Genomic DNA, 16,410 nt, shown 5'->3' with positions numbered 1-16,410 from the left:
TAATGATTAATCGCAAACAGTAAATCAGATTTAGAGAAACATGTCTTCAGTAAAGCATCATGCTGATACAGATAAAAAATAATAATAATTAACATTGTGGAACGTTATCTTTGCCATACATTTTGCATACAATACCAAAAACCAAACCTCTGGAGAATAAACATCATGAAGTCAAAGGACATTTCTCACTTCCTTATGACCATTTTTCTTACATAGTAAAAGTATCTGTGTCCAGTAGAGTATTGTTGTTATGTTTGTAGCACGAATGGGTTTTTTATTCTCTTCTGCTGACACTTTAACATGTTTACCATGCAAAGCTGTGCAAGTCAGCTCTGCTTTTGCAAGTGTGTTTACAGGAAATTCCAGGAAGCTCTGGCAGTTACACTTGAACATGACGGTGGAAAGACCTACTTACAGCATTGAACTAATGGAGGGTCATCATCAAGACCAAATATAGAGGTATTTTTAAACATTTTTTTTTTCTTGTTAAAAGACTGACTGGTCTTTTTAATTCAGATAAGGCTCTCATTTTAAAACAGCTGTCATTGACACCAGCTTTGCTTTAAACATGAACTAAAAATAAAGCCTGAAAACACCTTCTATTTGTGTCACATGAGCACAATCTCACCTTCAAATTACCCCTTCTCCTCTTTCAGGTTCCTCAAGAGATATAACTGCTGTCTCAAGCTTTACTTCGCTGCTTCAGCTCATGTTCTATGGAAGTCCTGGAGCATGGATTTGGTTCTCAGGGGCTCAGACTAGTCCATTTGCCCTCATCCCTTTCTTTCAAATTATTTAATATAGTTCTTCAAAGTTTCTTGTTTAATAATAAACTTTGAGAAAACACACATTAAAACAGGAATTTACTTAAATCCCTGTGCAGCAGCTCGATGATAGCTAGGACCCTACAACATGTTGAGGCAACATCACTAGACATCTTTAAGAAGGATTGCTGGGAGATAGCACCAGTAAGTCTTGCAAAAATTAGTTCACTAAGGTACAACCTTCTGCCCAAGCAGACCACCAGCTGGAAGGGTGCTTAACACACATCTCCACTAATCAAACACCATGAAACAGTTTGTGAAGCAAAGAGAGAATTTTGCAGAGATTTACTCTTAGAGCAATGCCTTCCAGAGGTGAACAGAGTAATGATCATGCAGCCCTGTCAATAGTGCCTTCTGTCTCTGAAGAAAACTCAGTTAATTCCCTCGTAGTCAACCAAAGCTAGTGGATAACTGTCATAGTCTTATTGGTCCACAACACACAAAGTAGAGCAACTTCAATTACTTTGTATGTATTTGCCTACCAATTCTCCTTCAGCCCAAATGCACAAATTTTCTTGAGGGACTGTGGCATGAATCAGCAGTAATCATCCCTCCCTTTATATATCCTATTCTATAGCACTCCTGAAGAGCTAGAACTTGCTGTGGATGCATTTGTACATATTTGAAATATTGTTCATATTTATTCAGTTTGAACATGTTTCTACCAAATCCCTGTCCTAATAACTGCTTGATTTCCAACACCTTGTCCTCCTATTGGCTATCATGTTGTATACAATATGGTTTTGGATTACAGAAAAGGCACTCATATGAGGAAAAAATAACTGCCTGGAGTTAATTTCTGGTCCTTACAATTTTCATTTCCCTTGTGACCAAGTCACCAAGTTTTACAGTGCTAAATAAAAGCATATTGGCAAACTATAGAAAATCAGGGGTTCTCAATCTTTCTCTTTCTGAGGCCTCCCTAACATGCTATAAAACTTCAGGGACCACTGAGGGGAAGAGGTGAGGGGGGACTCAGGACTTCAGCCATGAGGGAGGCAGCTTGGGGCTCTAGGCTTCAGGGGCCGGGTAGTGGGGGAGGGGAGCTCTGGGCTTCTGCCCGACAGAAGCTTCTGCGCCGTGGGGAGCTTGTGGCTTCTGCCCCATGGGGCACTAAGGCTTGGGGCTTCTGCCACACGGGGTGGGAGAGTGTGTGTGTGCATTGTAGCTTCAGCTCTGTGCAGTGGAGGGGCTCAGAGCTTCCTCCCTGCTGGGTGGTAGGGCTCTGGGCTTCAGCCACAGGGGGTGGGGCTTGAGGCTTCCACCCCACAGGGTGCCTAGCTTTCTGCTCTGGGCCCCAGCTAGTCTAATGCCGGCCCTGCTTCGGGCCACAGAACCCTGATTGAGAACCACTATAACAAATATCAGCCATTTATCAGCCATTAACCAGATTAACTATCAACCCAAATTTTTCAAAAGTGCACACAACAGTTAATGCTTGCATGAAAGTCAGGGTAGTGTGTATGAAAATCTACAATTTACATATGTAGATTGGATAGTGGCGCTATCCAAGTTGAGCACATGCTCTTTTGTTGGATGCATTTTGAAAATGTGGGCCCTGATCTTTAAAAACTACTGCACTTGTACCATATGAGGTAGTTAGGATGGGGCTGATCCCTACACATTTCCAGTTTTAACAATAAAGCACATCCAGTCTTATAATTCAGTTCTTCTTAGGATATCCATTTGTGGCCAACTGATACTTGTGAATTGCATGCGCCCACTAAGACTGAATGAACATCTGTAACTGCCACAAGTACCACAGAACACAAGCAATATTTCCTTAGGAACAAAGGTCAACAAGGGTTTTTTTTTTTTGTTTACAGTGGTTGCAGTATATTTCTGGCCCCACTGTATACATGCCCAGTAAAGCAATGTTAATTTAAATATTTTGATAGTCCTTATCCTCAGGGCTTTAACTGTTTTTCATTCTGCACAAATCTATTAGTTTTACTTGGTGCTGTAGGGGGTGTGGTAGCCAAACACAATTCTGAGCACCTTTGGTAGCTACAATATAGGCACGTACGTGGTTTGCAGGGTAACTGGCCATAGCTACTTTATGTTCCAAAACTGCAGGTAGTATCAAATAGTTGTTCCATATCATAGGTTCCGCTACTTCAATTAGTCTTTGTCTCTGACTTAAGAAACTAATATTAAAAAAACTTGACCAGTTAAATAAATCCAGTCTCACCTGATCTCCCTCTTGCTTTTTTAAATGACTTGGTTGAGATGACTCCTCTAGCACTTGACAATATGCTCATAGTGATTCCACTAAGATCTGATAAAAAGAGTTTCCTGTGAGCCATTAATAACACAGGCTTCTCTTACTTCCTCTGCAATCCTAGGTGGTATTTGGCCAGTACTATGCAATGGCTAGCCTTTCAAAAGCCCTCAGTATCAGCCTCCTATAATGGTGACATTTCTTGGTTCTTTCCAACAACTACACCAGAGGTCAAGATTAGTGGAGGAAGGTAATGTGACTTTAGGTGGAGCTAGATCTTCAGATCTTAAGGTTGCAGCTGGTGGTAAATATGCAGTGTCCTAATCAATTTAAACCATCTCTTTATTCTGATCTTCTCTCTTCTTACCTCATTCTAGAATCCTTGGGATGGAAAAATCCTATTAGATCATCTAGTTCCTCCTTCTGCTAATGCAGGGATGTTACCTACAGAACATCTAAATACAAGTTGCCTCGCCCAAGTTTTAGTAATTCCAATGATGGGTATTCCAGCACTTTCCTTTATTCAAATTATTCAAAAAATTTCCAAAGGTCGTGCTTAAATTTTCCATTGCTGAATGTTAATTATTATTCCCCACTTAAAGCAAACCTGGACAATTCTGCATTCCTTAACAGTAACATACTTCAAATTTGTAGATAGATTATAAAGAAGGGAAGATATATTTATCTCTACAACACTTAAAATTCTCCTGATCGTCATAGGACAATTCCTCCTTCCCCTTAACCATCTTTGTTTCCCTTCTCTGCATCTTCCCTAGTTTGTCAATCTCAGAGCAGGTCTTCACTACCCGATGAATCGGCAGGTTGTGATCGATCTATTGGGGACTGATTTATCATGTCTCATCTAGACATGATAAATCGATCCCCAAACGCACTCCCTGTTGACTCCGGAACTCCAGCTCGTGAGAGGTGGAAGTGGAGTTGATGGGGGAGCGGCAGCGGTCAACTCACTGCTGTCCTCACGCCCAGGTAAGTTGACCTAAAATACGTCGACTTCAGCTACGCTATTCGCATAGCTGAAGTTGCGTACCTTAGGTCGACTCCCCCCACCCGTGTACACCAGGGCTCATTTGAAATACTGGTAGAACAGTGAAAAATGTGCATGGTACTCCAAATTAAGTAACACTTAGGCTATATAAAAACAGGTCTCAGAGTAGCAGCCGTGTTAGTCTATATTTGCAAAAAGAACAGGAGTACTTGTGGCACCTTAGAGACTAACAAATTTATTTTAGCATAAGCTTACAGATCACTTCATCGGATGCATGTCAAGGTTCCTTCCCCACTCCGAACGCTAGGGTACAGATGTGGGGACCTGCATGAAAACCTCCTAAGTTTACTTTTACCAGCTTAGGTTAAAACTTCCCCAAGGTACAAACTATTTTACCCTTTGCCCTTGGACTTTCGCTGCCACCACCAAACATCTAACACCAGCATTATTATTATTATTAGGAAAGAGCCCGTTTGGAAACGTCTTTCCCCCAAAAATCCTCCCTTACCTTTACACCCCCTTTCCTGGGGAATGCTTGATAAAAATCCTCACCAATTTGCATAGGTGACCACAGACCCAAACCCTTGATCTTAAGAACAATGAAAAAGCATTCAGTTTCTTAAAAGAAGAATTTTAATAGAAGAAAAAGTAAAAAGAATCACCTCTGTAAAATCAGGATGGTAAATACCTTACAGGGTAATTAGATTCAAAACATAGAGAATCCCTCTAGGCAAAACCTAAAGTTACAAAAAGACACAAAAACAGGAATATCCATTCCATTCAGCACAGCTTATTTTCTCAGCCATTTAAACAAACAGAATCTAACGCATATCTAGCTAGATTACTTACTAAGTTCTAAGACTTCATTCCTGTTCTGTCCCCGGCAAAAGCATCACACAGGCCACTGAATGCATCCGATGAAGTGAGCTGTAGCTCACGAAAGCTTATGCTCAAATAAATTTGTTAGTCTCTAAGTTGCTATATAAAGAGGAATTATTGCCTTCTTAACCTGTGATATTATGCATTTGGATGTATGGCATCTCCCTTACATGCAATAGCTTTGGTTCAGAATATTATTGCAAAAAACAAAAGTTTACTGCATTTTTCCCAACCTGAACCTCATTTTATGAATCTCTGCCATTTTTCTAATCTCTCTAGTTTGATATTTGGAGTGCGATTCTCTTCTTGCACCGGATTCACAAAAGTGTAATTTTGTTAACTTCAAATCACCGACTTATGGTTTACACTGTGTGCATGTGTGTAACAGAGAGGCGAATCAGGCCCTGGATTTGTACTTTATATCCTTTCAGTATCTGCAGAGGATTCAGAGCCAGGAGAAGTTACATCTTAGTTTAATTTATTTGTTTTGCTTCCTCTTTCAGATTATTGATAAAACTACTAAAATAAAATAAAACTCCTATGTTAACACTTGGTAAATCCAAACTGATTTCAGTGCCATTTATAATTATTCTTTCCCCATCATTTTTCAGGCTTTTTTAAAAAGTACTGATGCTTATGTTTATTTGAATTTAATTTTTTGTAATAAACGTATTAAGGCAGGGCTTCTAATGCTTCAAGGGGTCCTAATATGTCTCACTCACTGTATGAGCTTCATGTACCATATTAGTATTCTACATAGATCACAAAAAGTGATCAGACTTAAATGGCATGATTTATTCTTCATGAACCTCCATGCTGCTTATTGTTCATGAACCAGAGTGATGTGGCATGATTTGTGCTAGTAAAGAAGAAATCTGTAGGCACCCTGTGCTGCTGTGAGAGTGAGAAAGTGCACTCTTGCCAAGCAGTGAAGACAGTGTGAAGAGAAGCTGAATGGGCAAATTGAAAGGTGCCATCATCTCTTCTCTTCAACTTCATTCAAAGCTAGGGAATGCTTCTGGAGTATGGCAGTTTCCTCACAGCCATTGACCCTCTCTGTGCAAGTATCTTTTGCTACTCTACCAACCCTCTCTTTCCTATTGAGAAAGGCCAAAAGGAAGCAGACCGTGGACCAAAAAGTCACTTTCCTCCCTTTACTTTTTCCACAGCCAGTGCCACAGACTGAATGGTATGAGTAGTCACATATAATTGTAGTTAGTCTCCCCACTCATCCTACCCTTCCCCCACTGTCAGAGGCACTGTCCAATAGTGAACATGAACGACTAGGATAGCTACTACTGCACTGGCCATGCTTTCTTTAGTTACTTTTGAGCCATTCTTTGTAAAATCTGCTGGGCCAAATGAATCCCTTGTGTAAATCCACTGATTTCAATGGATTTACACAGGCATGAAATTGACCCATTTCAGCTAATCCTTTGAAGCAACATAAATACTTGAGACAAATTCAGATTGACACCTTTAATTCTTATACGTCTGTCCTCATGCCATTCAATTGCAATCATGGCTTCCACCTCACTAGGGAACACTGTACCTTAACACCATTGTTGTCAGGTACCTGAATCATCCTAAGAAGGCTGTTAAAAAGATAACAAAAGAGTCTGATGGAATGAAAATGGATGCTATATTTATTGAGCAAAAAAGGTGCTTTCGTAAAGATAAAGTACATCCAGTATTTCCAAATACACATACCCTTGTAGTACATACCCTTGTAGAATTTCTAAGTATTTTTACCCCACTACAGAGCAAACAGCAAATATTCACAGCTGCACACTGGTTAGCTTTTCCACATAAATATAGTTTTAATACCTTCAGTTTTTTGCTCAAAAGTGGTCTCCACAGAATCAATTCCCATAAAATAAACTAGATTTAAATTGCTCTAGCTAAAGATGAAGTTAATAAAGAATATGATTATACAACTAATTTGATTTGGAAAAATTCACAAAACATACAACAAAGAAATACAGAAGCATCCCTAATGAACATTTCCTGGTGCTGAAGTAACACCAATGACTCTAGATAAATAAATGTATATTCAGTTGATCCCAATATGTTCTTTAAAGGGAACCTATATTAATTTAAGATCATCTAAGAAATTCCTACTCTGATACACTGTATTTTCCAACATCATCATCATTTCTCTTTTCATGATCCACTCCTAAAATAGGTGGTAGTAGACATAAGTTCCATGTAATTATATCTTTTAGGAAGAATAATATTGTATGTACCAAAATAATCTTATTTGAGATATAACCAAGTTATATTAGCATACAAATATCAAATATACAGTTTATTCTCCAAAGGCAATACACATTTTCAAATTCTGAATTCTAAAATCTTCCCTCTGAATTTCCACACTGAGGAAGTTCTAGTTCAAGACATTTACACTGTATTAATAACATATTGGTTTTACACTATTCTGTAAGATACATTTTGTGAATTATTTTATAAGCTATTTCATAATCTTATCTGAGGCATTCACTATTAGCAAAACACTACAAGTCAATTCAGGATTGCTATTCATGGATAGCCTTTAAAGACACTTACAGACTTAAAGCCGGAGACCCCTATCCAACAAAGCACATAAGCACATGATTAACAGTAAGCATGTGAGTAGTTCCAGTTAAGTGAATGGGACTACTCACACGCTTAATGTTGGGCACATGCTCAAGTACTGTGCAGGATTGGGCTATCTTTCTTAAACTACAGGAATATATTACATTAAATTTTAATTTTCCAGTTTTTGAAGAAGACACTAACCCTAATTAAGGCAGAGATTTTACATATACTTTTAAATACAGAGATTATGCTTGAATGCGATTTCCAATGACATTCACAAAAGCATCCTAACTATGCAGGAAGTGCTTGTAATTAAAGCTCAAACTGCTAAAAAAAAAAACATGTACAGAAGCATTCTTGGACTTATTTTGTTTTGAGCTTATCTGTCTTCTGGCCTCACTTTCTAAAGGTTATTTAATAGAAATGGTGTTCCTTGCTTCACCTTTTTCCACTAATCATACAATGAACACTTATGGTATCAACCACATACCACAGAATGACAACTAGATTCCTTCCACACTGGGACTGTGGGAGACTATTCCCCTTAATTAATACCAGAAAGACTTTTAAAAATAACTCCAGCACATGCTCCATGATATTACCTGGTCTATGTTCCTACCAATAGCTACACCAGCCTAGAGCCTGTCAGGCACTATGGAGATAAGGAAGGAGAGGTTGGTGAATGTGAAAACTGGAAGTGATAAAATGTGACAGATAATAAGCTCATTTACATAAGATCTTCTTCTGCAGGAGTTTTATGCAATTCTTGGCTGCAGTGTATGTTTCTTTTATTTTACTTCAGACATCAAACCTTTACTGTGAATACGTTATCTGTCCTGAGGTAGACTGAGCACGCAGGACTTGTATATCTGAGATAGCTGTAAGTATTTTATCCTAGATTGCACCCTTGCTTTTCTTATTCTTCAGAATAATAAGGTGAATAATAATAAGCCTTCTGCAGGCTAAGAATAAACACACCGAACTCCTGTGGATATTTATACGAAAAAACACTCGTAATATTTTAGCACCTTAAATGCTTTACGCAAATGTATCGCTAAATGAAGCAGCATTTAAAAATCACAACAGAAAACAGCACAAATGAGAAAATGATATATACATACCACAGTGCTTCCATTGTGCATATTGTGTGTGTCCTTATGTGCGTGGGCGCAGAAATCTATACAAGCTGTAACACCAGAGAAAGGCCTACCATCCTGGGATCCAAGCCGACAGTCTGGGCCCATGTGTTCATTTTCCACCTAAAAATAAAATAACTAGGTTTATTTGGAGATGGCACTGGGAAACTTCAGATTCATGGGACACATTAGCACTGATTGTTAACTAAATAAAGGTAATCAGGTAAACTGCTTTATCAGAAATTAAATACTTTGTTGTGCAACCTGTAATTAACATGTGACATTCAGTTTAAGACATTACTGAGAAACAGCTGAGCCAGATTTAAAGAATTATTCGACTCCTATAAATAGTAAAAACTCTCTAGTTACAAAATAATTTACAAGGGTTATTAATCTTCAGGGCATAATCTGAACAGCAGCTGGGGTCAGGAAGACATTTTTTCCAAGACACAGCACGACAAAATTGAGGTCACTTATCAAGAGTTTAAAGCCTGAAATTCCACTGCCTGAATCTCACAGACCTACCTGGTTCTGAAAAGCATCAGGAGCCAGTTTCTTATAAAGTGGAGCCACATCAGTAGCTAAAGTTTGCAAATTATTTTCAAGATGTTCTTCCTACAGACAAAAATATTTACAGAGTTATAATTTACTTGGAACATTTAGCTCAGTTTGGAGAGGTAGGGACACAAACCATCAAAGTCAGGAAATTCAAACTTAACATGGTTTCAATTTTATATTTTATTTATTTTACTTCTGTTTCTTGTGGTTAAAATAAACCTGCTGTCTGCCATAGCAAAGTGTCAAAACACTGTAAATTAAAATATTCAAACAAATAATAGGATAGTATACAATTCATGTTTGCTAGTGGATAGGGGACACTGATTCATTACCAGTACACAAGGGGTTAACTTTAGTTTCGTTTTCCCCTTCACTTGCACAGGTAGTCTGGGAAGAGCAATAAACCAGACATTCCAGAGACAGAAGGGCGTTAATGCCTGTGGGAACGCTAGCACACCCATGGGAGAACCCCATCTCGGGGAATCTTTTTATTATGTTTTTGCTTGTGGAAACTCCTTTTGATTTCAATTGGTAAAAGATCTGCTCCACCTGAAAAATCCTACTCATTACTGCTGCTTTATATCTGCAGAGTCATGCCACCAGTTTAGTACATCATCTTCAACTCCTGTTTGGGAGATAGCTCCTTCCACTGCACCACAGCTCTTGATTGTTATATCTGATAATGACTGCCTAGCGAGGTATGCAGGGGTCTCAATTAGGGCAGGGACTGAGGATGTTTCTAATAGAGGGACAGGACTCTTTTCCTCATAGAAACAGAGATACAAAAATTGGATAAACTAGATGCCTTTCCATGAGAGGGTAATATTTAAGCCCTATTACTTGTCCCAAAATGTGTGTGTTTTCCCTGAAGACTGGCCATCCCAAGAAAATCGGCAAGTGGCTGGGGAAAATCAAAGAAGGCAGATGGAATAGGGTGACACGTGCCCTATTATTTTTTTAAATGTGAAGACCAGAGTTTTGCACATAATTCCAACTGCAGCCTTACAAACACATTACAAAGCAGCAAAGCATTATAACTTATGTTCTGCATGAGATTTTTCCTCCGGAGCGTGCACATGTAGCTACATACACACATGCGGGTTTCAGTTTTGAATTAGATTTACATAATGGCATCACACTGTGAATTCATACAATAATCAATTTATTATCTACAGCTAACCCATGTTTCTTCTCGACTGTATTCTAGGCAACAGACCGTTAGTTTAAATCTATACTATATGCTATTCTTACCTAAATGTATTATCATACACTTCTTTACATTAAACCTCATCTGACTCCGTCCAGTGCCTCAAATGATCAAAGGATCCAAATCTCTCTGTACATTGAATCTATCTTCTTCTTTATTTGCTATACCTCCTAGTTTTATGTCATCTGCAAAATGATCAATATCCAACATTTAGCTAAGACGAAGAAATACCTACTTGTTAGAATTAGTGACAAACCCAAATGAAGGAATAAAGGCTTTGTGATGACTTTCCCCTGATTTTTTTCCTGTATTTTTTTTTTTTAAATTGGAATTGGAACTCATTATCTGTGAGTGGAAAGGTGAAAAATGCAGGACTTATAGGAAATATTTAGCTTCAGTGGTATACAGAAGATTTGGGTTTTTCAAGGCTGACTTTTGAGAAGGAATGAATGTCAAAACTGCACAAAAAAGCATGAAAACACCCTTATTGTCTGAACCTGAACAAGTTGGGTGTTTGGGCTCTCTGCCAGCAGTGGGTGGGACAGGATAGTAGGAAAGGTTCACTGACGAAATAATATACCAAGTATATGTTGAATCCACTTAACTAAGAATAACGGACACTTGCATATGATGTGTTTAAACAAAATGTATTTTCAAGCATATCAGGTTATCTGGTCAGGGTGCAAACAATCTTTTCCCTCAGCCCTCCAGAGAGAAGTGAGGCTAGAGACAGCTAAGATCAGAAAAAAAGAGATCTTGAGGTTATTTTTACGTTCTCTCATGCTGGGTGAGCAAGCATGTCGCTGCATAAGACAGGAGTCGGCTGTCATTTTTAGGAGCGTAAGCTTAATGGTCTTCACCATTCGTTGTAAAAAGCTTTCCAACAGCATAAACAAATCCACTAGACACTTTTTAGTAGTGTACTCTGTATAATCAGTTTTTATGTTTCCTTTGCTACACAAGCTGTCCCTCATCAGTCATGTTCACATGCAATAATTAAACAATTATTTAACTGCATCATGTTTAAGGACATATATTCTCTCAGGGTCTCACGGATGCATGGTACCCAGAAGAAAACTAGTCCATTATACATGATAGACAGGAGAACCAGTCCATCAGCTGGGCAGACAGCAGGGTGAAAGGGGCACAACCCAGGGATGCCATTTATTTATTCTAACACAAGATAGGGAGACTGTATTACGGGAATGCAATCTTCAGGTGTCCAACAGAGCTTTACACTTTTTTATTTGGGTGAGCCCTGAATGGACACAATGTACAGGCACCTAGGAGTGAAGAATGTAACAGGCTTTCTAAAGGTGTTACTCTGGTATTACTGCTTGTAAAAATCTTTTTTGTTCTATTAAATGTTCACATAGTATGAACATTTCACATGAACACAAACAAAATTACACAGTGTTGCTAAACCTGCACCCAGAAACAAATCAAGAGACACATAATAGCCATATGAAAATAATTCCTAGGGCATTGCATTACATTACATAGCAAGATACACTGAATTTTCATCAAGTGGTGAGAAAGTTAAACTTATAAGTTCTATGGTGGAGGGGCAGGGGGCACAGATCAAAGGTGCATGTATGTGAGTGGACATCTGTAGACTGAGTAAGTGGACATCTGTAGACTCTACCACTAGTTCTCTAAACACGCCTATCAAATTCTTTTCAGAGAAAGAACTTACTTGTTTAGGGTCATCTGTGAGAAGTCTAAATTTCCTGGGGTTTTTGCTTCTGGCAAATTTACAGCCATTGAAATACATACTCCATGAACAGCCAAATGAGAATGAGGCTCCACAAGTTTCAGGATCAAGTCCTTGACATGCACAAGTGCGGCTACAAGACAGGTAATTGCATGACAATCAGCTGCCAAAGCAGAAACTTTCTTTAGATATGTGATTACTTACATGACTTCTATAATCCATAATGAAATAACAGAATGATTTATAAATATATCTGAAAAACTGTTTCTGTCAATAATTATCTATTTTTGAAAGTATGATTGGTTTATTGTTCTTAAAGAGTCACTCCCAAGTAACTCAAGTCCCAAAACTTTTATCTAACATGAAAATATACATCTCCTTGTTATACCCACATTACTGTAATTTTGACTTCTCCAGCTTTGACTAATTTAAAAAAAAAAATCACTTTTATTATAGCTGTCCAGCAGCCCAATAAATACTGTCCACAGCTCTGACTGTGTGTGGAACCAGTATATCAAAAGTCAGCCACATTTTGAAATGAAAGCATGCTAACATGGAGGAACCATTAAAAATAAATTAGATTTAAGTCACTGAAGAGTTATAAAAGGATTCTGATTAGAGACAGGCACTCCAAGAATCTGCACTGAGGCAGAGCTGCTCTTGCGGTCTCATTTGGCTGCTATAAGCTTTCCAGTCAATTTACCAACCAATGGGATGAATTAGTTTCATTTCTGACGTGCAAAGGAACATCCCAGAGTTGAGTGCCCAGGCTCTCTCACCTATGAAGCTCAATAAGTTTGATCGTAACCTACTCTATTCTGAGCAGCACAGCATCAGTAAGAATGTAGCAGGCAGGGGTCCAACTAATGCAGAACCTTAGAGCATGCAAAGATTTTGTTTTTGTCTTTTTTAAATTCTGGACATCTGCATAGAAAACTCGTGGAGAAAGAGAGAGACAGTCAGGCTTTTGGGGAGACGAGAACTGACTAGAATAAGCCAAGCTGGTAACATTGCTCTGAGGATGGCTGAGCCATGGTTGCCTGTAAAAGCAGACAGTTCTTTTATAGGTGGGCAGTTAGAAGAACTGTGGAGACAGTTGAGCAAGGTGAGTATGTGGCATAGGACAAAACTACTAAAGAACACTCTATTTCTGTCTAGAAAAAAAATACAGTAAGAGACCTCCATCATCCCCCCAGTATCTCAGTGTCTGCATTTATTTCAGAAGCCCCATGTTGCAACATATAAGATAATGGCAATCTTCAAAAACAAACAAACCCATAGAACAGTCCAATCAGGAGAAATCAAAACCAATACAAAATGTGGGTACAACTAGCTAAAAAGTGTAAGACACTTACCATTTTCCATTTACAAGAGAGCTTGAAAAAGTGTTACATATAATTAAAAAACCACCCCGCTTAGAGACAGTATGGTCTAGATTGTACCTGATATGACTTGCACTGGTAATAGTGTAGAGCCACACTGTCTGAGGGGGAAGTCCTGGAGCAACTGTACCATCAGGAGATGCAATTCCTCTGGGACTCCCAGCACACAGAATGAGTGTACACGCTATGCTCTTCCTCAGGAAGGTTCAGTGTGCTTTCCACTCATAGTCCAGCCAAGACTGATACAGGGTGGCAGTCACATGTCACCTCCTTCCCATCTCTTTGGGTGATGAGAGGCCTTGGATGCAAATAGAGGGAGCAGTCCGTGTACTCTCTTAGCACATGCATACCTGGTGCACAGTCTGGCCTTTAGTGAATAACAGGAATTGAACATCACACTAAAATGACACCCAATGGTTTGTATTTTAAATAAGCTTTTATATTTCGATTTTTAAATCAAATGTGTTTCCTTTCACGCAGACCAACACACAAAACAAGGAGAAAATGAACGGGCACTATGAATGTCACTTACTCTTCATTTAATGCACATCTACGGCTTGTGGGACAGCCATAGTTTCTGAGACTCTGTGTCAGTTCTTTATATAATGTATCAGCCAGAAGATGAGGAATCCCTTCCCAGGCCAAAATCAGAATCACTATGACGGCCGTTTGGCAGTGGTGTCCTGCACGCTGACGTACCAAGCACAGCAACTTTTCCTCATCACTACTTCTTCGTATCACCTGCAAAAATCATTTTATTCATTCTTAGATTAGGAAAGGAAATATTTCTAAGGTCTTGAGGCCACATCCTTACTCACAAAATAAACCCTTACTGACTCACCATATCATCTTTTTATGCATTACTAAATAAATTTATTCAAAACAAAAACAAAAAACAAACCAAAATACTTAAACAACAGCTCTGTATGTACTTCTCCCATTGAAGTTAACAAGAGTCATTTTTGGGACCTGTCCAATTAACTCCAATGCACGTTGAGTGCATTTAATTAACAGCAAAATTTAGCCCTAACACTGTTAAACAAGCAAAAACAGGAAGAGCCAAGGTTAATGTTCTATAAACTTGGAACTTCCTAACTTTAGCTAATTTATATTACAAGCTTAATATTATTGAAACATTCTGTATTAATTGTGAATTTCTATTCTCTAGGCTGGAATGGCCTAGATTTGAAACATTCTAGTAGGAACCACGGCTGCCCAAAGAGGTCCCACAGTGATGGGTTCTGGAGAGGACCATATCTTATTCTCTTCTGTGGAACATGTGTCTGCATTGCATTCTGGTCTGTGTAAGAAATGAGGAAATTTTTTCTGTGCCCCATTGGGTAGAAACAATCAGGAAGATGGGTTAAAAATAAAATAATTATAGGGGAAAATGACAATCCTGGTATAATCAATCGACTGAAAACCTAACCTCTCCCGTGAATTGATATTGTACTGACAAGACTACCTCTAAAAAGTAAAATGCAGGTACATAAAAGAATGTATCACAAAATTACATATATGTGTTAGGATAGTTTCTTTCATTATTACCATACCACCTTCAGAGATCATATAATTAGAAGAAAGCAGTGAAAAGAGGTACATTGTTTTCTCCCTTTCTGCAATAAAACTATGAGTAAGATTTTTCCTTGATGCAGTTTATATCAATGTAGGCCTTACAATAACTTCTCAAGAGAACTTGGAAGTTAGACAGTGTTCTGTTGATCACATAATTTAATAATTTAGCCAACTTCACCCATTCGATACCACATACTGAAGACTAGACAGAATACAGGACCATATTATTAGTGATGCTGCAGAAAGGGAAAAAAGGGATACTAAATACCTCTAATTCCTCTGTATTTAAATTGTAAAATTTTTAAGGCAGGGACCATCTTTTTGTTGTGTTTGTAAAGCACCTAGCACAATGTACTCCTGGGGAAATTCTGTGCCACTGTGCACATGCAGAAGTCATGTGCCCCTCCCCAGAATACCTTTTTCTCCGCAGAAAATACGTTCTGCTGGAGAGGGGCTGCCGTTATGCCTTTCACCCACTATGGGCTGCTGTGTTGCCAGAACAGAGAACAGCTACTCCTGGGCGGGAGAAGCCCCAGCTGCAGACAGGGAAGAGAAGAGGCTGTGTTCCTCACAGCATCCTCTCCGTGGGGCAAGATAGGGACGCATTGGGACAGGGGTAGATGTGCCTGACTGAGTGAGAGAGGCTAGGGGTCTGCCAGGGTCTGTATCGGGGAGGATCCCCAACTTCCTAACAATTCCTACTCCTCCCCAAAAAAACCCTGTTCCCAGGGATGAAAGTAGGCCAGTACAGTGTACCAGTAAGAAGCTGGTAAAGGGCCACACGCAGCCGACGTTGAAGCACTGCCACTGCCCCTTTTGCCCTCCCCACTGGCGGTCCTGCCGGTAGGGACCCTACTGGCAGGGCCGCCGATGGGGGGGCGGGGGGCGGGGCAAAAGGGGCAGCAACATTAAAGCGTTGCTATGGCAAAGGACCCTACCGGCAGGGCCGCCAATGGGAGGGCGGGGGGGTGGGAGGGAGAGGGGAGGCAGGGCAGGCAAAAGGTATAGCTGCCCCGGAGCCGGTGATTTAAAAGGGCCAGGGGCTCCTGGCCGCCACCGCCACTTCGAGCAGTGGCTGGAGCCCCGGGCTCTTTTAAATCGCCGTCAGAGCCATTGGCAGCGCGGGCCAGCAGCGTGGATGGGCTGGCTGGGGGAAGCTGACCACCAGCCCCGCCCCTTCCGGGGACCGCTGTTAAGAGACTAATATTACTTTCACCCCTGTCTGTTCCACACTTCTCCCATCCACACCCAACAACCTTCTAGGTTCACTTCCAGGCTGCTTCCCAGCAATTACTTCCCTCTACCTCAGCTCCTCCTTTACCCCTGACTCT

At 39.7% G+C, this 16,410-nt stretch overlaps 1 protein-coding gene across 1 annotated transcript in view; it reads right to left on the bottom strand.

Moving 5' to 3' along the window:
- The window catches only part of TET1 (tet methylcytosine dioxygenase 1), a 121,488-nt gene that overhangs the window by 20,302 nt on the left and 84,776 nt on the right, over positions 1–16,410 (bottom strand). Inside the window, exons 7-10 of the mRNA XM_084634104.1 lie at positions 14,037–14,245; positions 12,105–12,255; positions 9,169–9,258; positions 8,629–8,766 (exon numbers count right to left, since the gene is read on the bottom strand). Coding sequence (XP_084490230.1) covers positions 8,629–8,766; positions 9,169–9,258; positions 12,105–12,255; positions 14,037–14,245 — 588 coding nt within the window. The remainder of the gene's footprint in view (positions 1–8,628; positions 8,767–9,168; positions 9,259–12,104; positions 12,256–14,036; positions 14,246–16,410) is intronic.

This window comes from Lepidochelys olivacea, assembly GCF_965140295.1.
Source record: "Lepidochelys olivacea isolate rLepOli2 genome assembly, chromosome: 7".
In the NCBI taxonomy this organism is placed as follows: Eukaryota; Metazoa; Chordata; order Testudines; family Cheloniidae; genus Lepidochelys; species Lepidochelys olivacea.
The sequence above is the reverse complement of the archived record's forward strand: the minus strand, read 5'-3'. Positions and strand labels throughout refer to the sequence as shown.